This window comes from Carex rostrata, chromosome 12 (assembly GCF_964058835.1).
Source record: "Carex rostrata chromosome 12, lpCarRost1.2, whole genome shotgun sequence".
NCBI lineage: Eukaryota > Viridiplantae > Streptophyta > Magnoliopsida > Poales > Cyperaceae > Carex > Carex rostrata.
In genome coordinates, this window is record NC_135929.1 from 7,850,654 (window position 1) to 7,873,873 (window position 23,220).

Sequence of the window (23,220 nt, forward strand, 5' to 3'; positions counted from 1 at the left end):
TACGAGTACATAGAGAAAATCATATAGATCACATCTAGAGGTTTTATTTTGACTTTTAAATCTTAAATTTTGAGTTATTAAAGTTTTAAAAATAGAGGCATAATCGAGACACAAAAAATGAAGGCATTTGAACCCTCCTCTTTTGGAGGAGGGTTATATGTATAAATAAAAAGAATTATCATATATAATTATATATATTTTTAATTACTATATAGGGTAACGGATACGAAATAACTCTTACTTATACTCTTATTCAATAAGTTAATGGAATAATTTTCTTATCCATATTCATACCCGATAAGCTAATAAAAAAAAAAATCTTATTCATAGTTATCTTATTGAATACATTACAGGTTGGATAAAAAATTGAAAGAGTAATTGAAACATAGTAATAAATTCACAACCAACAAATAATTCAGCAGGATTTAAAATCTGTAATTTGGGCATAATACAAAATTCGAGAATAATGTTTTAATAATGTAAATTATATATCAAACACTGTTAATAGAATAAACAAAAGTTCATAAACTTCACGATAAATAAAGTGTCGTTTGTATATACAAGTCGTTAAATTCGAAAATAATTCGAGAAAATGCTGAAAACAGATCACAAATAATTCCTTGTATTATTACATATTTCAAACCAACCCAAATGCATCTCTCCATTTCCCACCACCAAACAATCACACAACCGAAACAGAGGGGGAAATTAAGAAAGGGATTAAATAAAATCAATTGGCCAAGAGCTCTTGTGACTGGATTTCATAAGTAAACCCTTGACTCAGCGAATCATCAGCCGACCAAATAAATATCCCGTAAAGCTTGTTCTGTGATTTAAGCTTCTGGCACGCCCTGAAACCTGTATCGGCAGAAATCACACCCGTTTCAGTCGTGTTACCAGTAGTAAAACTGGCAAGAACATTGGCCCCTGGATAGTTGGAAACCTGCTCGTCATAATACTGCACGTACTGCTCAACTGTCGTATCTGCACCATACCCATAAAACTGGAAGTTGACGTAATCTATGACGCCAGAGTACCGTGCCCAGAGTGCTTGATACATGATCTGCAGTATCGGGGAGTCTAGATCTGTAAATGGTGCAATTGAGGCGAATGATATCACACCATTGTTTTTTAGGGTTGTTATGAGCTGCCCGATGCATTCAGTGAACGTATCGGTGTCAATCTCATCACTGAAGCTTTCATAGTCTATATCGATGCCGTCTAGATTGTATTCTTGTATTATGGTGGTCAAAGAGGAGACAGCATTGCTAACCCAGCTGTCAACTGAGGTTGCATTGAAGTAAACTTTGTTGCTATCTGATCCGATGGTGCCACCACCAAGGCTGACAGCGACCTTCACGTTGGAGTGATTTTCTTTAATTGCGGTGACTGCATCTGGGGAGAGATTTTCAATGTCCCAAAAGACATCAAACATGCCATTTGTTGGGGTCGGAGGTGTCGTGGCAACTGAGTAGTCGATTGCAAAAGAACATATGTAATGAAATTTTACATCAGGATTAATCGGGACATCAGAGAACGTGACATTTCGAAATTGGGCCCCAATGTATTCGGCAAAGAGATTTGAGTTGGTACCAGCAACTGCCATTGGTAATGGTAATGGATCGGTGCCAAGAAAAAGATGTAGAAGAAAGAGAAGAAGAGCAGGGTATATAAAAGGGTTGAAGCATCAATTTTATAAGTATGTTGCTTGCTAATTTGGGTTTTAACAGATAAGATTTTATATATTTTTAAATTTTTATCTTATATTGTCCAAGTTGAGCAGGTCAATGCGCATAAAAAAGATAACAAATTGTGAATATATATTAATTGAAGTCTGTTAGACAAGAGTTGAATTGCAGGTTTGTGAAGTCGTTTTTTTATATTCATTCTAGACTCAGTCCTACTCTTTTTCATTATATCAAAGTAACATAAAGAAGTTCAATGATCGGATAATTATCCTCACTATTTTAAATTGAAATATATCAGTTTTTTCATGTATGTGATTTGTAATAACTATGTTGCCCGGGGCCTGTGCCAAACTATATATTTTGATTTTCAGTCTTAATTTGTTGAACTGCATTTCATATATTTTGATTTTCACTCCTGGCATTTCATAGGTAGTTAAATTATATCTGCCACTATTTCTAAAAAGCTGATCATGTTAATTTACTCTTCATAATCTAGAGTCTATACAACAAAGAATTGAACAAAGGCATAATTGAAAGAATAAAAAAAACCGACTTTACAAAACTGCAATTCAACTCTTATCTATTTAACAGACTTCAATTTAAATTCACAATTTGTTATCTTTTTATGCGCATTGACTTGCTCAACTTAAACAATGAAAATTTCAGTGATGAGATTGCCACCGATACGTTCACTGAGTGCATCGGGCAGCTCATAATTAACAACTCCAAAAAAACAATGGTGTGATATCATTTGCCTCAATTGCACCATTTGCAGACCCCCTGATGCAGAGCATGTATCAAGCACTCTGGGAAAGGTACTCTACTACTCTGGCGTCATAGATTACGTGAACTTCCAGTTTTATAAGTACGGTGCAGGATGACAGTTGGTCAGTTCACGCAGTATTATGATGAGCAGGTTTCCAACTATATACCCAGGGGTAATATTCTTACCAGTTTTACGACAGGTGGCATGACTGTATCGGGTGTGATTTCACCTGATACGGGTTTAAGTGCGTGCAAGAAGCTTAAATCAGACGACAATTAGTTTTACGGGATATTTAATGAATCGCTGTGTGAAGGGTTTACTTAATTAAGAAATTCAGTCTCAAGAGCTCATGGCCAGTTGATTTAGTTTCCCTATCTTTCTCTATCTTGGCCAGTTGAGGATGAAGCCCTTAGGCGCCCCTCTCTGTCAGTTGTGTGATTGTGGCTGGGAGATGTGGAGATGCCTTTGGGTTGGTTTGAAATTCATTCTCTCACTCTCGCACTCCACTCACCCTCGCACTCCACTCTTAATTAGTCTTGCTTTAACAATCAACTATATATCCAAGCATCTAGCCATTACCTGTGTCAAAAACAGACTTGTCATGGCCAACATCGACAAAATCCGACAGGCACAACGTGCTCAAGGCCCAGCCACCGTACTGGCCATCGGTACGGCCACACCAACTAACTGTCTGAACCAGGCTGACTATCCTGACTATTACTTTCGCGTTACTAAAAGCGAACATATGACGGAGCTTAAGCAGAAATTTCAGCGCATGTGTAAGTCTATTTGTTTGTTTCTTTCTTTTTTCTAATAGGAGAAATATATCCTTTGTTTGTAGTGTTGTTATTAGAGGATGAATTGCTAAAGTAATTTTTCTTACCAATCTTTAGGTGACAAATCAATGATCAAGAAAAGATATATGCACTTGACAGAAGAGATTTTGATAGAAAATCCGAACATGTGTGCTTATATGGAGTCGTCTCTTGATGCACGTCAGGACATTGTTGTCAGAGAGGTTCCAAAGCTCGGAAAGGAGGCCGCGGTCAAGGCCATCAAGGAATGGGGCCAGTCCAAATCAAAGATCACACACCTGATTTTCTGTACCACCAGTGGCGTGGACATGCCGGGAGCTGACTATCAAGTCACCAAACTCCTAGGCCTCCGTCCGTCAGTAAACCGCTTCATGATGTACCAGCAAGGTTGCTTTGCTGGGGGCACCGTTCTTCGTATGGCCAAAGACCTTGCCGAGAACAACCGTGGGGCTAGAGTATTGGTGATTTGCTCAGAGCTCACTGCTGTTACCTTTCGCGGTCCATCGGAGTCGCACCTTGATTCCATGGTAGGGCAAGCTCTTTTTGGGGATGGCGCTGCTGCTCTCATAGTTGGTGCCGACCCCGACCTAGCGATCGAGCGGCCGTGTTTCCAGCTAATTTCTGCTTCACAAACGATTCTGCCCGACTCAGAAGGCGCCATAGATGGCCACCTTCGTGAAGTCGGTCTCACCTTCCACCTCCTTAAAGATGTGCCTGGACTCATATCGAAAAATATCGAGAAGAGTCTCATTGAGGCATTCTCTCCTCTCGGCATCAACGACTGGAACTCCATCTTTTGGATTGCGCATCCGGGAGGCCCAGCCATCCTAGACCAAGTGGAGGCCAAGCTTCAACTAGAAAAGGAGAAGATGCGTGCTACCAGGCACATCTTGAGCGAGTATGGCAACATGTCTAGCGCTTGTGTATTGTTCATTATGGATGAAATGAGGAAGCGATCAGCTGAGCAAGGCAGAGCAACAACTGGAGAGGGGCTCGATTGGGGAGTGCTTTTTGGATTTGGGCCTGGTCTTACGGTAGAGACCGTGGTATTGCATAGTTTACCCATCACGGCCTAGTAAAAGATATCAGGCAGGCCCAAATAAGACCGTACCTTTTATTTCTGTTGTATGCGTAGTAGGTAAGATACAGTTTAATTTCTGATCAGATATACCGAATGTAATTGAATGATTGTTTTTACTATTATTTTATTTTAAATACTGTAATTCGTTTTGTATTATTTTTTTGTAGTTAAGATTGTTTCATAAATATAGACCCTTCACTGTTCTCCGCATATTCAACTTCTCAAGTATATATAATAATCTTTGGTAAAATAATGCTATTAAATAAGAAATAAACTGCTTTGCAAATCCAAATCAAAATAGGTGATTTGGTATAATTGCAAGCATGATACTGCACCAGAACTCCCATTATCAGTGCAATTTTCTGGTACTGGCACATCACTGTATGGCAAATCTTTTTTATATGCGCCGAGGATGTCAATCTCTTATATATACTGGTACATTTTTTTTGAGGAAAAAATGAGGGTCAATGCCCTCATTTATATATATATATATATATATTGATATTAAGTTACAAAGGTTCATTTTCAAGGACAGCATGTCCATGCTTGTTTTCATGCCCACTACCAGTGCTTCCTCGCGCAGCCATTGGATCACCTGACTCGCCATCAATCCTACAAATAGTAGTTAATTAATAAAAAATAAAAAATATTGGAATTCAATATGAGTCATTAGAGGTTCGTTTGGTCACGAAAAAAAAATAAACAATTTTTATGTAGTTAATTCAACTTTAAAATAAAGTATAAAATTATAAAACATTTTTAATGGAAAATAGAGTGTTCTTACGATGTTTTATTTTAATAATTCTAAAAATAAATGGATCAAAGAGCGTACGTATGTAGCTTTACTAAGCGTAAGAGGCTTAGTGTGGTGGAAGATGATGAGGATTTGATCTGGGATATTGAAAATGCAAAGATACAAGTCTATATGAAAATAATAAATAAATAAATAAGACTAGACAATCATTTTACTACTATATATATAGAAAAAATAATAATAATGTTCTGAGGAGCGTATGGAGAATTAATAAGAGGGCTATGAAAAAAGACTAGACAATCATTACTCTCTAATTAACTGACGTGCATTCGTGGAATAAAGTTAGTTTCCTCCAATGTAACTCTGAGTTTGAGTTTGGATCCATACCGTCCGATAAGAGGAGAAGATGCATTTTACCCAAGTTTGACATGGACGTCTGGATTCAAGCTCAACTTTTGAGTTACTTTAGAGGAAACATCTTTTTTTTTCTTTGAAGTAAAAGGAGTTCTCTCTGGGGAGAATATCAAAGGCGTGTTGTCACGCAATTCTAGAAAAAATGCAACTTTTGCGTTTCCCAAAAATCTGAGGAGAGTTGTGCTCTGTTTACACTGGCTACACTGAATCAGAAGACTTGTGCTATGTTTACTCCGACTCTCTGAGTACACAAAATGAGAGGAGGTACAAAATCCCACTTGTAATTAGAGGACTTGATACGTACATACCTGACAATATCAGAGGCCGTACAGCTATTACGTAGTACGTACATTTAATAATGGTTCAAAATAATCTCGGTGTAGAGTGAAGTGGGTCCCACTAATCAAAAGAGCTAAAATTTCACGGTCCCGCTAAAATTGCCGCCTAAGCCTAATAGATTGTTATCTATTTAATTCATTTCTACATAATTATATATTATTATTTCTCAGTTAAAGTGGGTCCCACTAATCATAATCAAAGAAAGCGGTAGGTGGCGTGCAAAGGATCAAGAATTGAGTCCCGCTAATCAAATGTGTAATACTACAAAAAAAGAATAAAAATCCATGCTAGTACAACCGTACAGGTATTGGTTCTAGTTTTCTCTTCTTTATTACTTCTAGACAGTAGAATTTACTTTTGCATTTCTCCAATGAAAAAGGAAAAAAAAAAAAATAGGGTGCTTCTTTTGTAATTACTATAAAAAAAAGAGATCATTTTGCTGCAAATTAGTAATGTGTTCTTCTTATATTTATATAACTCTACTATTAAATTATCAAAAACATTTAATGTCTTTTATTTAATATTTTCATAATTTTAGATTACTATTTTGTCAATTTTATTGCATTATGAAATTATATTGAGAACTTTTTTTTTGGTAAATAGTAAAAAGCCTTCAGTAAAACACAATATTTATAAACATTTTCATTTTTAATAATACAATATTTTAAATAAACGGGTCAATAATGCGGCTACATCATATATATCTGATCATGTCAAGTGCAGATCATAATTGCACGCACATTGAGAAGGTCTCAAAAATGAAAACTCGGACACTGGATACAAGCTGAATGAGTTGAATTGCAACTAATTACTCATAAATGTTCTTCCGGGAGGGCTATTAGATACGGAAAAGTATCCTCTCAGGTACTGTAAAAGATTCTCCTCACTTTACGATTTGAAATTAACTCCCAGTCGCTTTGAGATTCGGACTAGCATAGGGGGGAAATATTATTGGGCTTTGAGATTCATGCCAAGTTAAAAAGAACGGTCAAGATCCACTAATTGTAAAAGATTCCCTATTACGGTACCGGAGAGGATCTGAATTCATTAGATACAGTACATGCATCATAGAGTATGTTTTATAATATTTTTGCTTTAACAATATCATGTTTGTCTATAGATAAAACAAAAATGGACATTTCAAAACCATTTCTGTCTGGGTGAACCATGGGCAAGAAAATAATTTTGTTTTTCTTACAATTTTTGAAAGATAATTTGAAAAATATATATAATTTTTGAAAGATGAGGTAGTTAATTTGCTCTTACACCCTTGTGAAATATGAGAAATGACATAATTATTCCTTAATGCATTATGATTCTCCTTTGCATGACAACATGAAACTTCTCATTTACAGTTTTGATTTAAATAATACCAGTCTAATGTTGGCAATAAAATTTATTGAAACATTTCATATCCGTATCTACATTGCTTCTTCTAATTGACATATTGTTCTATTGAAAATGCTATATCTTTGATGAATTGCTGGAAGAAGAACAACAAGCTTTACTACTAGAGAAGCTACACAGTTGGTAGATAATGTGGATATTTATTTTCTTAATTGAATTTAATGTATTTGAAGACCTGGTGTTGTCTACGAAACCCATGTCTTTCTCTGAAGGTGTACCGAGCACACTGAAAATCATTTTGAATTGAGATATACAGTTGGTGTCAACAAAAATTGATGTCTGAGCAAGTAGGTCGGAAATTATTCATCAACATACTTAACAAAAAGATTCAAAATTTAGTTGTCGTACGGAGCATAAGTATCGATCTGTTTTCAGATTTTAATATAACAAAAACGAATATCCATATTTTAATTTCTTCCAATCTCTTATGTTTTTTCATTATTTTTTTCATTAATTATTGGCTTAGCCACTACCTAAATTATATAGCACATTTGTTTAAATTAGCATTCCCCTCAAGTTTGCTATCCTGTTTTTCCAATGGCGGTATATATATAATGTTTAGAATGAGATTATATGTGCTTTAAGAGTGATTGCGCATGACAATCGTCCCTTCTACCTAACCTAATCTTATACAAAGTTATATATGTATTTTTGGAACTTGAATTAATAATGTGATTTAAATGCATTGCCGATATTTGTAAAACTATGTATTTTGTGTGTACTGAGAATTAATGTGATTTGGATGAATTAATGGAGAAAGGTTGGAGACGATGAGAGCGCATTTTATATGACAAACCTTATTTCTTAATTTAGGTGATAACAAAAATCATCTAGTTTAAAGTCATCGAATTAATGCTTTCTGGAAAAATTTAAATTATATCTAAAGAAATAATAGAAGACACCAAACCAGAAAAATCACTACTTTTGAATGGTCTAGAATTTTTAGATCAAGTGATTTTCTACCAATAAAAAAATTGTACAAAAAATATAAAGAATGAAAAATTTGCTCAGTAAGTACATTTTCATTTGAAAATCATGTTGAACGATATAAATTAATTATTTGGACTTTAAAAACAGAAATATTAATCCATAGTACGGACCATTTCACGTACGCTATGCATAATACCATAGCCTCACTCATTAAACAATAGCAAACTACTTATAGATATCAAAATTTACACTTTAAACTTATAGAATTCGCAGTGCAAAAAATAGATTGTCTTAAATTTTATACGAGATTGTCTTAAATTTTTGTTGAATATTTTAAAATATTAAACATGTTTGACAATGATAATATATAGATTTTTCAGATGTAAAATAAACTCATGATTGATCTTTTCTATCTTAAATTTGTCAAATTATAATAACTATTTTTAAAAACAGAATCGATCTGAATTAATGTCTGTTAGATTACTGTAAATCTTTAATGATAATCTACTGCTAGCTTTATAATAAACTCCATCAATATTACAACATCTTCAAATAAATTGCACATCACTTGTATAGTGATTGTTGTAAGGCTAAATCTCATATTTGCCTATTCAAACTTCATATTTTAATTTCTTCCAATCTCTTATAAATTTCTCTTTGATTATTGCTTTAATCACTACCTACATTAGATATATAGCCGGCCCATTTGTTAAATTAGTATTCTCATTATGTTTGTTATCTTGCTTTTTCTACGGCGGTATAAATAATGTTGAGGTTATATATCTAAGCTTTGCCTCTTACCTAACACTCTGTATTTTCGACCTTTGAATAATATGAAGATGTACCTTCTCTCTCCTGGCCCATTATCACAAAATGTCAAAGTCAAGTAAACTTAATCAAAAGCGTGACATTAATTAACATTCGTTTGATAATTCTTTATCAATCTAATTATAATAATAAAATAATATTGTTATATGTATAAATAAAAAAGAATTATCATATATAACTTTATATATTATTAATTACTCAATAGGGTAACTGATACGAAATAACTCTTATTTGTACGTACTATTATTCAATAAGTTAATGAAATAATTTTCTTATCCATACTCGAAAAGCTAACGAAAAAAATCTTATTCATAATTGTCTTATCGAATACGATACAAGATTGTCTTATCGAATACGATACGAGGTTGGATAAACGATTAAAATGGTAATTGAAGCGTAGTAATAAATTCACAACCAAACTAATAATTCAGCAGGACTTAAAATCTGTAATTTGGGCATAATACAAAATTCGAGAATAATGTTTTAATAATATAAATTATATATCAAACACTGTTAATAGAATAAACAAAAGTTCATAAACTTCACGATAAATAAAGTGTATAGTTTGTATACAAGTCGTTAAATTCGAAAATAATTCGAGAAAATGCTGAAAACAGACAATCAATTCCTTGTATTATTACATATATATTTCAAACCAACCCAAATGCATCTCCCCATTTCCCACCACCAAACAATCACACAACCGAAACGGAGGGGGAAATTAAGAAAGGGATTAAATAAAATCAATTGGCCAAGAGCTCTTGAGACTGGATTTCATAAGTAAACCCTTGACTCAGCGAATCATCAGCCGACCAAATAAATATCCCGTAAAGCTTGTTCTGTGATTTAAGCTCCTGGCACGCGCTGAAACCTGTTTCAGCTGAAATGTCACCCGTGTTACCAGTAGTAAAACTGGCAAGAACATTGCCCCCTGGATAGTTGGCAACCTGCTCGTCATAATACTGCACGTACTGCTCAACTGTCGTACCTGCACCATACCCATAAAACTGGAAGTTGACGTAATCTATGATGTCAGAGTACCGTGCCCAAAGTGCTTGATACATGATCTGTCGTACCGGGTAGCCTAGATCTGCAAATGGTGCAATTGAGGCAAACGATATCACACCATTGTCTTTTAGGGTTTTTATGAGCTGCCCGATGCACTCAGTGAACGTATCGGTGTCAATCTCTTCACTGAAGCTTTCATAGTCAATATCGATGCCGTCTAGATTGTATTTTTGTATTATGGTGGTCAAAGAGGAGACAGCATTGCTAACCCAGGTGTCGACTGAGGTGGCATTGAAGTAAACTTTGTATTTATCTGGTGTGATAGTGCCACCACCAAGGCTGACAGCGACCTTCACGTTGGAGTGCTTTTCTTTAATTGCGGTGACTGCAGCTGGGGAGAGATTTTCAGTGTCCCAAAAGACACCAAAATCCCCATTTGTTGGGGTCGGAGGTGTCGTGGCAACTGTGTAGTCGATTGCAAAAGAGCATATGTAATGAAATTTTACATTAGGATTAATCAGGATATCAGAGAATGTGACAGTTTTCCAGTCAGCCCCAATGTATTCGGCAAAGAGATTTGAGTTGGTACCAGCAACTGCCATTGGTAATGGTAATGGATCGGTGCCAAGAAAAAGATGTAGAAGAAAGAGAAGAAGAGCAGGGTATATAAAAGGGTTGAAGCATCAATTTTATAAGTATGTTGCTTGCTAATTTGGGTTTTAACAGATAAGATTTTATATATTTTTAAATTTTTATCTTATATTGTACAAGTTGAGCTTGAGCAGGTCAATGCGCATAAAAAGATAACAAATTGTGAATATAGATTAATTGAAGTCTGTTAGATAAGAGTTGAATTGCAGGTTTGCTGTAAAGTCGTTATTTTATATTCATTCTATAGGCTCAGTCCTACTCTTTGTTGTAAAGGCTCTGGATTATGAAGAATAAATTAACATGGTGGACTTGTTTAGAAATAGTGGCAGATAAAAAACAACCTACAAAAGCAACACACCAACAAATCAAAATAGTTTTATTGTGAGACGTCGTAGCTAGGTTCAAAATCTGAATAAGGATATTATCCAATCCCCTGAAATCAATTTCTTTTTCATTATATCAAAGTAACATAAAGAAGTTCAATGCTCGGAGACTTTACAAACCCGCAATTCAACTTAACAGACTTCAATTTATATTCACAATTTGTTATACTTTTTATGCGCATTGACTTGCTCAACTTAAACAATGAAAAATTCGGTGATGAGAAAGCCACCGATATGTTCATTGCAGTGCATTGGGCAGCTCATAACAACTCCAAAAACACAATGGTGTGATATCATTTGCGCCGACCCCCCCAGTGCAGAACAATGGTGTGAATGGTACTCTGGTGTCATAGATTACGTGAACTTCCAGTTTTATAAGTACGGTGCAGGACGACAGCTGGTCAGTTCATGCAGTATTATGATGAGCAGGTAGGGGTAATATTCTCACCAGTTTTACGACATGTGACGTGACTGTATCAGGTGTGATTTCAGCTTAATTATATGGGTTTAAGTGCGTGCAGGAAGCTTAAATCAGAGGACAAGTTTTACGGGATATTTAATGAATCGCTGAGTCAAGAGTTTACTTAATTAAGAAATCCAGTCTCAAGAGTTCTTGGCCAGTTGATTTATTTACCCAATCTCTCCCCCTCTCTTTCAGCTGTGTGATTGTTGCTGGGAGATGAGGAGATGCCTTTGGGTTGGTTTGAAATATGTAATAATAAAAGGGTTTGATTGTCTGTTTTCACCATTTTCTCAAATTATTTTCGGATTTATTGCCTTGTACAAACAACACATTATAATTATCAGTTAAATTTATAAATCCATTGTTTATTTTGTAAACATTATAAAATTTTTCTATATTATTTACATGATAAAAAAAAACATTATTTGGGCATTTCGTATTATGCCCAAATTAGAGATTTTAAATCCTGCTGAATTATTTCTGATTTGTTAATTTATTAGTTATTACTATGCACAAGTGCACAACCTATATGGGTGAACGGTTCAAACAAATATTTTTTTAACCGGTACAAAGAGATTGAAATCATTGGTGCATATCAATAAAAATTGCCACAACAGTGGTGTGCCAGTGCCAGAGAATTACACTAATAATGGTAGTGGTGGTACAAAATGACAAGTTTAGATTTGGATTTGCATTTGCAAAGAAGAGTATTTCTTATTCAGCAGCATTTGCAAACCATCATTTTAATTTTTAACCAAGATTTATTATCCTTGAGAAATTAAATATGCGGGGAACAGTGAAAAATTCATTTTATGAAGCCACCTTAAACTACAAAAAGAGTAAAAAAGGAATACAATATTTTTCAATAAAAATATAAAAAATCATGAGGTTCAATCACATATATGATATACCTACTACGCATAGAACAGAATTAGAGAAATAAAAAGTAAGGCCTTATTGGGACCTGCGTGATATCTTTTACTGGGCCATAATGGGTAAACTATGCAATACCACAGTCTCTACCGTGAGTCCAGGCCCAAAACCAAAAAGCACTCCCCAATCGAGCCCCTCTCCAGTTGTTGCCTTGCCCTGCTCAGCTGATCGCTTCCTCATCTCATCCATAATGAACAATACACAAGCGCTAGACATGTTGCCATATTCGCTCAAGATGTGCCTGGTAGCACGCATCTTCTCCTTTTCTAGTTGAAGCTTGGCCTCCACTTGGTCTAGGATGGCTGGGCCTCCTGGATGTGCAATCCAAAAGATGGAGTTCCAGTCGTTGATGCCGAGAGGAGAGAAAGCCTCAATGAGACTCTTCTCGATGTTTTTAGATATGAGTCCAGGGACATCTTTGAGGAGGTGAAAGGTGAGACCGACTTCACGAAGGTGGCCGTGTATGGCTCCTTCCGAGTCGGGAAGGATTGTTTGTGATGCAGAAATTAGCTGGAAGCACGGCCGCTCGATCGCAAGGTCAGGGTCGGCACCAACTATAAGAGCAGCAGCACCATCCCCAAAAAGAGCTTGCCCTACCATGGAATCAAGGTGTGAGTCTGATGGACCGCGAAAGGTAACAGCAGTGAGCTCTGAGCAAATCACCAGTACTCTAGCCCCGCTATTGTTCTCGGCAAGGTCTTTGGCCATACGAAGAACGGTGCCCCCAGCAAAGCAACCTTGCTGGTACATCATGAAGCGGTTTACTGACGGACGGAGGCCAAGGAGTTTGGTGACTTGATAGTCAGCTCCCGGCATGTCCATGCCACTGGTGGTGCAGAAAATCAAGTGTGTGATCTTTGATTTGGACTGGCCCCATTCCTTGATGGCCTTGACTGCCGCCTCCTTTCCGAGCTTTGGAACCTCTCTGACAACAATGTCCTGACGTGCATCAAGAGACGGCTCCATATAAGCACACATATTCGGATTTTCTATCAAAATCTCTTCTGTCAAGTGCATGTATCTTTTCTTGATCATAGATTTGTCGCCTAAAGATATGATAAATAAATAAAAACTTTAGTAATTGTTTCATTAATAACAATACAACATGCAAATGGTTTTCTCTTATTAAGAAAAATAAAAGGTAAATATACTTACACATGCGCTGAAATTACTTGGTGTGGCAGTACCGATGCCCAGTACAGTGGCTGGACCTTGAGCACGTTGCGCCTGTCGGATTTCGTCGACCTTGGCCATGACAAATCTGTTTTTGACACAGGTATATAACGGCTAGATGCTTGGATAGACGTTGTTATATTGTTAAAGCAAGACTAACTAAGAGTGGATTGGTGAGTGGAGTGTGAGAGTGAGAGAATGCATTTATAAGATATAGCAGATATAGAGGCATGGGGTAGGTTGAGTTGGCTTTGTTGAAATCAACACATGGTATTGGTGGATTGGTAAACTGGTCAAAGATAGGAGCTTTCAAATTAAACATGTTACCACTTACCACATGACAAACTAATTAAATAATGCTCCTATATAACAAGGAAGCACATGCATAACGGCAAATGAAACTTTCAAGGACTGGATCTGTCCACCACTGCAAGTATATTGCACTCTATTTTCACAACTACTCGAAATTTATCTTTACTATCCAAATTTATCCATAAGGAACATTTTGATTTGTATCATTTTATCATTACCCAACAAGCACTAAACTCATCATTGAACACGTGTAGTTACGGATAATTAATTTTGAACAGTAAAAACTATTATTCAATGAACCGTAAAATCAGACGGCTCAAATGTATTAACTCAGAAAATGCTCTTTTGGATTAATGTAGACGATGCAGACTCATTAACCAGTAAAAACTATTATTCAATGAATATTTATTAAGTAGTCTTAAGAGATAAATTTCAATGAAAATGCGTGTATATATATAATCTTTTGAGTGAGGCTATGTTACTAAGCAAAGTGCATATTAGTCTATAAATTGATTAATATTTTCATTTTTGAAGTTTAAATAGTTAATTTGAACCGTTCAACATGAGTTTTAGTATGAAAATGCATATACATACTAAATTTTATATATTCTTTTCCTTTTATTTAGATAGAAAATAACAGTTTTTGAATGGTCTAGAATATTATGTAGATTGAGTAATTTTCTATACATTTATCAAAAAAAATTCTAAAAATTGTAAAATTTGATGTACAAATACATTTTCATAAGGAGATCATATTGAACGGTTCAAAATGATTATTTGAATTTTAGAAATTGTTTTACTATTTATTAAGCCACTTTAAAAATCGTTGATATAACAGTGCCTTTTTATTTTACTGTTACCGTTGAATCAGCGATTTTCAAAGTGGCTTAATAAATAGTAAAAAAAATCCAAAAAATGTAAAATTTGGTCTCCAAGCACATATTAATATGGAGAACAAGATGAACGGTTTGAATCGGTCATTTGGACTTTAAATTCGGTGATCTATAGTCCAATACACAAAAATGTTTATGCATTGCAATGTAGGGTAGCCTTACTCTCTCTCTCTCTCTCTCTCTGTATATATATATATTTGTTATCGTCATCACTAATTCGATAGCAAGTTAATTGGTGAATAATTTAGCAGAGCTTATTGACTTTGTAGTGATTTCCGAGTCAAAAGGTGTGAATAGATAGGTGGGGGTAATGCCGGGTCCGAAGATTCTCTAAGATATACTTCAAGTTTAAATCTGGATCGTCCAATCAAAATCTGATCAATAAATTCGGCTCAAATTACAATTCGTGTGATCTCTTTAATATTCGTGTGGATTATGATCACACGGTCGGAATTCAAATCCGAATGAGAATTATGATAATCAAAATCCAATAATATCAGATGATGATGATAATATGATATTAAAGCTTTTATCTTTCTATTTTGAAAGAAAGAATAACTAGGACTTGGATCGGCGTTTTTACTGAAGGGTGTGCGTAGTATATTGTATTATGTTTGATCAACCATATAATTTAATGAAACGGTTGAAATGAAAAATATTAAAATAATAAACAATTTTATGGTAGAGGGTAAAATAAACAAACTACATGCTATAATATAATTTTTACCAAAAAAAGCAAGTCGTAGTAATTTTTCTGCGCCATTATTATTTATAATTTATATATGAAACCGTTTTAAATTTGTTAAATTATAAATCCGTCTGTATGAATCTGAACACAAATTAAACTAATCTGATTTTAAATAAAATTTGTCCACAACCCTCTCAACACAATACAATTTCTTCAAAAAGTGGTTGACACTTGACAGGCCAGTCCATAAAAGTTGCTTGCTATGAAATTGCTGTGTTGTAATATATTGAAATTGAAATTGAAAATTCTTCTCTTTGACTAGTTTACCAATCCACAAATACCATGCGTTGATTTCAACAAAGCCACCTCAACCAACACCATGCCTCTACCTTGCTATCTTATAAATTAATTCTCTCACTCTCGCACTCCACTCACCAATCCACTCTTAATTAGTCTTGCTTTAACAATCAACTATCCAAGCATCTAGCCGTTACCTGTGTCAAAAACAGACTTGTCATGGCCAACATCGACGAAATCCGACAGGCACAACGTGCTCAAGGCCCAGCCACCGTACTGGCCATCGGTACGGCCACACCAACTAACTGTCTGAACCAGGCTGACTATCCCGACTATTACTTTCGCGTTACTAAAAGCGAACATATGACGGAGCTTAAGCAGAAATTTCAGCGCATGTGTAAGTCTATTTGTTTCTTTCTTTCTTTTTCTAATAGGAGAAATATATCCTTTGTTTGTAGTGTTGTTATTAGAGGATGAATTGCTAAAGTAATTTTTCTTACCAATCTTTAGGTGACAAATCAATGATCAAGAAAAGATATATGCACTTGACAGAAGAGATTTTGATAGAAAATCCGAACATGTGTGCTTATATGGAGTCGTCTCTTGATGCACGTCAGGACATTGTTGTCAGAGAGGTTCCAAAGCTCGGAAAGGAGGCCGCGGTCAAGGCCATCAAGGAATGGGGCCAGTCCAAATCAAAGATCACACACCTGATTTTCTGTACCACCAGTGGCGTGGACATGCCGGGAGCTGACTATCAAGTCACCAAACTCCTAGGCCTCCGTCCGTCAGTAAACCGCTTCATGATGTACCAGCAAGGTTGCTTTGCTGGGGGCACCGTTCTTCGTATGGCCAAAGACCTTGCCGAGAACAACCGTGGGGCTAGAGTATTGGTGATTTGCTCAGAGCTCACTGCTGTTACCTTTCGCGGTCCATCGGAGTCGCACCTTGATTCAATGGTAGGGCAAGCTCTTTTTGGGGATGGCGCTGCTGCTCTCATAGTTGGTGCCGACCCCGACCTAGCGATCGAGCGGCCGTGTTTCCAGCTAATTTCTGCTTCACAAACGATTCTGCCCGACTCAGAAGGAGCCATAGATGGCCACCTTCGTGAAGTCGGTCTCACCTTCCACCTCCTTAAAGATGTCCCTGGACTCATATCGAGAAATATCGAGAAGAGTCTCATTGAGGCATTCTCTCCTCTCCGCATCAACGACTGGAACTCCATCTTTTGGATTGCGCATCCGGGAGGCCCCGCCATCCTAGACCAAGTGGAGGCCAAGCTTCAACTAGAAAAGGAGAAGATGCGTGCTACCAGGCACATCTTGAGCGAGTATGGCAACATGTCTAGCGCTTGTGTATTGTTCATTATGGATGAAATGAGGAAGCGATCAGCTGAGCAAGGCAGAGCAACAACTGGAGAGGGGCTCGATTGGGGAGTGCTTTTTGGATTTGGGCCTGGTCTTACGGTAGAGACCGTGGTATTGCATAGTTTATCCATCACGGCCCAGTAAAAGATATCAGGCAGGCCCAAATAAGCTCGTAACTTTTATTCCTGTTGTAGGCGTAGTAGGTAAGATACAGTTTAATTTCAGCGACCGAATGTAATTGAATGATTGTTTTTATTATTATTTTATTTAAATACTGTAATAAATCTTGGTTCAAATGACGGTTTGCAAATGCTATTAAAGAAATACTCTGCTTTGCAAATCCAAATCTAAATAGGCGATTTTGTATAATTGCAAGCATGATACTACCAGAACTCCCATTACCAGTGCAATTTTCCGGTAATGGCACATCACTGTATGGCAAATCTTTTTTATATGCGCCGAGGATGTCAATCTCTTATACTGGTACATTATTATGTACCTCTTGGCATTGTGCGTTAAATTATATTCCAATAAAAGATCTTATATTTCGTTCTTCAAAACTTATGCTTTCTATAGTGCATATGAACGCAACAAAGTACATTCAGTTGGATGTGACTAGCCCTTTGTGCAATAGAAATTTCATGAAAATAGTAAGAATAACTGCAGCAGCTCATATTTATAAAATAAAATAAACAGTAGCTCATAAAATCGAGCAAACTTCATGGTTTCTCAACTATAATTGAGCAAATATTGTATACTTGTATAAGTTTGTGAAGAAATTGTATTATTTGTTCCATTGTTTGTTTTTTATACTTGGGTTCTATTGGCTGCAAAGGATGTTCCGTTGGAGAACAAAAACATGGGAATCACATAGTGCCATGAAAAATCTTATGAAATAGTTTCCTTTGGGAAGGAAATTTCAAATTTCAAGATTATTTAATCTTGATTAATTTATAAAGAAATAACTATTTATTGCTGTAGTTAAATTTGGCTTTGATTGGTTATTCTTTTTTTGTGGAAAACAACATTTAAAAAACCTATAGAGAAATCCTCAAAAATGAGAAAATTTAATCAGCAGGAAACCTAAAGAGAGTTGAGGATCTTTTTGTATCATTTCAGAGCCTTCTCAACCGTTCACTAGGCATAGATAAAAGAACTTGCCACTCCAGGTATCACGAAATATAATAAACAAAGAGGGAAAAAAATTATGTCAAGTCAAGAGCTACGGGGGAAATAGTTGGCCATCTATAAATAACAAGTTGAAAGAAAACAACAGTTAGCAATGCTCAAAGTACAGATGCAAGAGGAGAAACAAATTTCAGCATCAGATGGTACTGTCCCCACAGATATTTGCTAGATCCATAAGCACTGAATGCAAAGATTCCAGAGAAAGAGATCCTAAAGACTTTAACCTGGTATTTTCTGAGTCAGTTTGGTTAAAAGAAAAGGTAACGGCATCCTCAGTACCAGAAGGTAGCATGGCGAGGACCCAAGAAATACAAGCGGAGGCATCATCAGGGTCGACACGGGCCAGGAGGCTGAGGATGTCCCCTTGCTCCAGGTTCATTTTCAAGGACAGCATGTCCATGCTTGTTTTCATGCCCACTACCAGTGCTTCCTCGTGCAGCCATTGGATCACCTGACTCGCCACCTGCCCCATTAATCCCACAAATAGTAATTAATTAATAAACAGCCCCCTCGATCTAGACCAAGATAGATACTTCTGATGAATCAAAGAAAAGCTTACTACAGGTGTTTTTAACTGTAGCTTGCTATGAAGCCCCGTTTTTATCTTTTTCCTTTTTATTTTATTGAAGTCCCTACATTTGCAGAAGAGGTTCAAATTGGTCCCCGAATGAAAACATCCCAGTGAAATAACCAATCCAAGGGCTCTGGGTATCAATGGAAAGAAAATATGGACAGCGAGGTTCATGAGTGTGTGCTGGCACGTATGGAAACAGTGAAATGCAGTTGTTTTTGGAGATCACCGGGTACAGGCCAATTTGCTGGCTCGAAGAATCATGGGAGAAGTTGCACTGTGGACTAAATACTGCTAGGTTATAATGCACTAGAATAGTTCGATATATTCATAGCACGTGCAAATTTGTTAGCTGTATCTGATGTTAACTGAATTAATGTTGCTTTAATATAAAAATGTGACAGCCGCTGTCAAGCTTTTTTAAAAAAAAAAAACCAAAAAAGTATAAAGCACAATATGTAGCCTCATTTACAGTTGTAAGATTAATTTTCTCGGAATTTTATGATTAACTATGTTGTTATAATTAGTTATGTTGCTAACGCACAATAAAAACAGTGCAAAGTCTAGCTAATGGTATAAAGAAAAATGTGTAATTACATGAGGACTTTACTTTGTTTACAATTCTTCAACAAGATTGTGGTCTTTATTTTATTTTTTAATTATTATTAACGGGCTCTGATACACCCCCAGAATCTTTTAGATGCTATTCTCGAGAGTTGAACTCTGCACTAAGCCCGCGGTTCTACATTGTGGGGTTTCATTCTATTGAAAATTCAACAAGATCAAGCAAATTTAACTTAACAGAAAGAAGGGGCAGAGATACAAAAATAACCTGGTGGAGAATGAACATGGGGAAATCCTCCAAATCGCAGCTGTAAGCATTGACAGAGTGGGGTTCGGCAGCATCACCAGTAAAAGAGGCAACAACCGTAGCAGAGCTCTGCCCCCTCAAACTAATCTGTCCATCCTTTATCACCACGTTCGTCAGGAACTGGGACCTTCTTGTTTGCTTCTGGGACCCACCATCAACAACTGATGATGCTTCGGGCACTTTCAACCGTAAATTCCATGAAGAGGTTCGAGAATGCCATGTGGGGAGCGACACTAATTCAACATATGGTACTCTGCTAACCTGTACAAGAACAGTACACAAAAGCAGTTCTAAATTCCTTTTTATTTTATTTCTTTAAAGATATTAAAAGTAGAAATAAATTTGGTTCATTTGTAAAAAATAAAAGAGAAAAGGAGAACAGATAGTACCAGATTTTCCAAAATGGAGAGAACCTTGTTAGAAAAGACCCTGTGAGCGGCTGTCATGCAGAAATGAGCCAATAGAGAACCGCTGCTGCCACGCCCCTCCTTTGCCTTTAAAAGAGCCTCTTGATGGAAAATAGATTGCAGGTAAATTTGTAAGCTGAGTACCGGATTGGAGGAAAGAGCGAGCTTACTAGAGCTTCTAGAAGGACCGTTCTTGTCATCAGTGGGAAGAGAAATAGGAACAAGGGCAGAACTGGAAAACATTTCGCTGCTATCTTCATTGTACGAGTCGTCTTTGCCTTTTTCTTTGTTTTCCCTCTCAGCTTCAGACAAAACAAGCGAGATACACAATGAATTATCTTGACCAATCACCAGCTGCAAAAGGTCTTGTCGCATCCCAGTCACATTTATCCCTTGAGATGACTGGCTATTGTATGCCTCCCGGTTCACCATGTCAAACACCTGATCCATTAAGCAGTTAGTTGCACCAATCACTCGAAGTACCAAAAATGAAGATTACAACAAACAGTGTGCGAGCAAACAAGTGCATACCTTTTCTTCAAACAGGGATCTGTGAATATCTCTGAGAATTGAATGTGTTGTTTCGATGCAGCTATTAACATCTTCATCCATTGGGGACTCTTTAGATGTGGATTGCCAAGCCATGCCAGACCCTGAGCTAGAAGCTTTCTTTTCAGAGGTGTTGCTCTTTATTCGGCAAGTTGATGAATCGTCATCCCCAAGAAATCTGAGGGAAAGAGTATGGTATGATTTTTGAGGCAAATGAATGGCTAGCATGCCAGAAGTGTCTCGATCGATACTGATTGTAGACATATGTGATGGCCGAGTCATCGCAGTTGCATCTGACGCTGATGAAAAGCTGCTATCAAACAGATCAAAGGTGAAGCCCTCATTTCCTCCGACACGCTGCCTTTTCACTTTCCAGTTCTGCTGCAATCTGTGAATTAGTTCAGTACCAGTTAGCTTGCTTCAATTTAAACAGGATGGGGTGCAAACTTAGAGATTAAAAAATAACCTGATGAGTGAACCATAGAATCTCGCTTCCATTGAAACTTGCTGCTCCATTGCCTTAGAAGACTGCTTGAAGTACTTTCCCAGATGCTGCGAAAGGATAAAGAACAAAATCAAACTAAATGCACAAGCACCATCCCTTTGATAGCTGATGCATATAAATTAAGCACATGTCAAATTGCTGATGGTACATCCTTCAATTCATCACTGAGAAGAATGCACAATACTATATGCGTTTTAAAGGCAATGGATAATAGTAAAACAAAGGACATGAAATTGATGATGCGGTGTGAGAAACTACCCGGAGACACTGAACTTTAGTTGCGGCAGATACAGCGAAGTCAGCAAGAGCTTCATTGGGCAATGGTTTTGGTCTCTGCATCCCTGCTACTGCCACCATATCATTGGCCTCGACCTATATCAAAACCAGCAAACCGACTGGTCAATCCATGTCAGAATAATCCACCTATCTGAAGAGAAGTTTTTATTTCCAATAATTACAAAATAGTTACAGTGGAAATGAGATCAAGGATGACAGATAACTCATGCTGGGCTTGTTGCAGGTTCTCTATCAGACCCTGCCATGTTTGCTGCTGCCCGTCCTTGCTTTTACTGAGCTCCTTCTCGTTTTTTTCTTTCTCTTTTTCATTCTCCTTCTCCACCAGCACCGAGAAATCGATGCGGTGTATGGCAGAGAGACGTTGTTCTTCATTGCTTTTGTCCCTGAATAAAGAAATTCATACATGAGCACCAGATTGGATATACGAGCTATGATGAAAACCGGGGTGGACAAAAAGAAAGAGGGTAAATGAAAGAAGCAAAAGCGCACTTACAGGGGGAACTGCTCGTTGCCAATCTCGTCGATGGCATGAAGGCGCTTCATGGGCAGCTTGTCAACATCAATCCTCATCCTCTTACTTCTCTCCACTTCCATGCTTTCTTTATTCTGATTATGTTTCCTTACCTACGCGATCTAAAATATCCAATCCTGCATAAAAATAAAGAAACAAAACTGTACTTATTTGTAGGACTTTATTGATCTCTACCAGTCTGTGTTGTATGTACTCTCTGTCTTAGCTCCTGTTAAAGTGTAAAATGGCAAAATCAAATCCAACACTTGTATCGTAGCAACACCCAGAGAGAGCACACAATGAATTGGTTACCAATCGAACAGCAATGAAGCAAATTAAAATTATCAGACAACACAACAAATTGAAATTCATGGAGGATGTCCTAGTGTAGGGATAAGGGAACTGGAAACTCTTCGACTGATGGTAAAGAATAGGGACGGAATCACAGAGAATGAGATGGAGCAATCCTTCTGCTTTTGTTTAAGGTTAGACAACTTTATGTAGCTAACATTTCATTAATAAGAAAAGTATTTACAAAAGCTAAACTAGGGTTACGAAGCAATAGATGGAAAGGTGAATGACATAATTGCAAAGAATATTCTTCAATTGTAACTTTCATCATCAATATAGTAATGCCATGCCTTGTGCTAAAAAAAAAGGGTTCAATAGAAAGGGAAGCATTAGTCACATTTTGAGCAAAACACAGAATTTTCTACTCCAATCCAAATCAAACCCCAGAAAGTCTAATTGAAACCTCAACCACATTTATCATTACTCAAAAATCAGAGAAACACTAACACATAATAGCAGCATGTAGTGAAGATTAACTAACTAGGAGTCAAGTAGTAGTAGCAGTAGTACCTGGAACAATCAGATGGGGTTCAAACGGAGAAAGTCTATCGGAAAGGCGAACGAGAGGATAGAGGTTTTGAGCTTATACTTGACGACGAGGTCGCGAATCGGCTACCGATGGGGACGGGGGTTGTGCTCCGGCAGGGGATTGCTGAGTCGCGAGAAGCACGGGTCGGTCGGGTCTGGGTTTGGGAGTGCGTTTCTGAGATATCTCATATTTTGCGTGACCGCCGTGTCCGGTGTCTATTCTATTATTTTTGCTTTGAGATTCGTGTAGAA

At 36.8% G+C, this 23,220-nt stretch overlaps 3 protein-coding genes and 3 pseudogenes across 5 annotated transcripts; 2 read left to right on the forward strand and 4 right to left on the reverse strand.

Annotated features, from left to right (window-relative positions):
* Positions 1-728: 728 nt before the first annotated feature.
* LOC144563582 (chitinase 2 pseudogene) lies at positions 729-1,606 on the reverse strand (annotated as a pseudogene).
* A 1,449-nt stretch (positions 1,607-3,055) lies between these two features.
* LOC144563215 (chalcone synthase 2-like) lies at positions 3,056-4,403 on the forward strand. The gene is made up of 2 exons (XM_078312646.1): positions 3,056-3,233; positions 3,348-4,403. The coding sequence occupies exons 1-2, from the start codon at positions 3,056-3,058 to the stop codon at positions 4,343-4,345; spliced, it is 1,176 nt and encodes a 391-aa protein (XP_078168772.1). The 3' UTR covers positions 4,346-4,403.
* A 5,360-nt stretch (positions 4,404-9,763) lies between these two features.
* Positions 9,764-10,632, reverse strand: LOC144563584 (chitinase 2 pseudogene; annotated as a pseudogene).
* Positions 10,633-12,505: 1,873 nt separating this feature from the next.
* On the reverse strand, positions 12,506-13,500 carry LOC144562800 (chalcone synthase 2 pseudogene; annotated as a pseudogene).
* Positions 13,501-16,042: 2,542 nt separating this feature from the next.
* On the forward strand, positions 16,043-17,334 carry LOC144563220 (chalcone synthase 2-like). The gene is made up of 2 exons (XM_078312650.1): positions 16,043-16,220; positions 16,334-17,334. Exons 1-2 carry the CDS (start codon positions 16,043-16,045, stop codon positions 17,332-17,334), a joined length of 1,179 nt encoding a protein of 392 aa, XP_078168776.1.
* Positions 17,335-18,416: 1,082 nt separating this feature from the next.
* LOC144562795 (RNA polymerase II transcription mediator) lies at positions 18,417-23,143 on the reverse strand. 3 transcript variants are annotated; one of them, XM_078312086.1, is made up of 9 exons: positions 22,951-23,143; positions 22,072-22,226; positions 21,751-21,961; positions 21,540-21,653; positions 21,243-21,328; positions 20,759-21,164; positions 20,210-20,668; positions 19,782-20,081; positions 18,417-18,841 (listed from the first exon to the last, which is right to left on the reverse strand). In XM_078312086.1, exons 2-9 carry the CDS (start codon positions 22,170-22,172, stop codon positions 18,515-18,517), a joined length of 2,004 nt encoding a protein of 667 aa, XP_078168212.1. In that variant the 5' UTR covers positions 22,173-22,226; positions 22,951-23,143; the 3' UTR covers positions 18,417-18,514. The 3 variants fall into 3 exon arrangements, with proteins under 3 accessions (XP_078168212.1, XP_078168214.1, XP_078168213.1); XM_078312088.1 differs by having other exon boundaries at positions 22,072-22,318; positions 22,951-23,120; XM_078312087.1 differs by lacking the exon at positions 22,951-23,143 and having other exon boundaries at positions 22,072-22,593.
* Between the last annotated feature and the right edge of the window lie 77 nt (positions 23,144-23,220).

Bases quoted from the DNA above. Each gene is read 5' to 3' on its own strand.
- LOC144563220 (XM_078312650.1), top strand. From the start codon at position 16,043: ATGGCCAACATCGACGAAATCCGACAGGCACAACGTGCTCAAGGCCCA. The intron at 16,221-16,333 runs GTAAGTCTATTT...ACCAATCTTTAG, and splicing joins GCAGAAATTTCAGCGCATGT to GTGACAAATCAATGATCAAG.
- LOC144562795 (XM_078312086.1), bottom strand. From the start codon at position 22,172: ATGGAAGTGGAGAGAAGTAAGAGGATGAGGATTGATGTTGACAAGCTG. The intron at 21,165-21,242 runs GTTATTTTTTAA...ACTAATTCACAG, and splicing joins TTCTATGGTTCACTCATCAG to ATTGCAGCAGAACTGGAAAG. The intron at 18,842-19,781 runs GTTATTTTTGTA...TTAATGGGGCAG, and splicing joins CCATGTTCATTCTCCACCAG to GTGGCGAGTCAGGTGATCCA.
- LOC144563215 (XM_078312646.1), top strand. From the start codon at position 3,056: ATGGCCAACATCGACAAAATCCGACAGGCACAACGTGCTCAAGGCCCA. The intron at 3,234-3,347 runs GTAAGTCTATTT...ACCAATCTTTAG, and splicing joins GCAGAAATTTCAGCGCATGT to GTGACAAATCAATGATCAAG.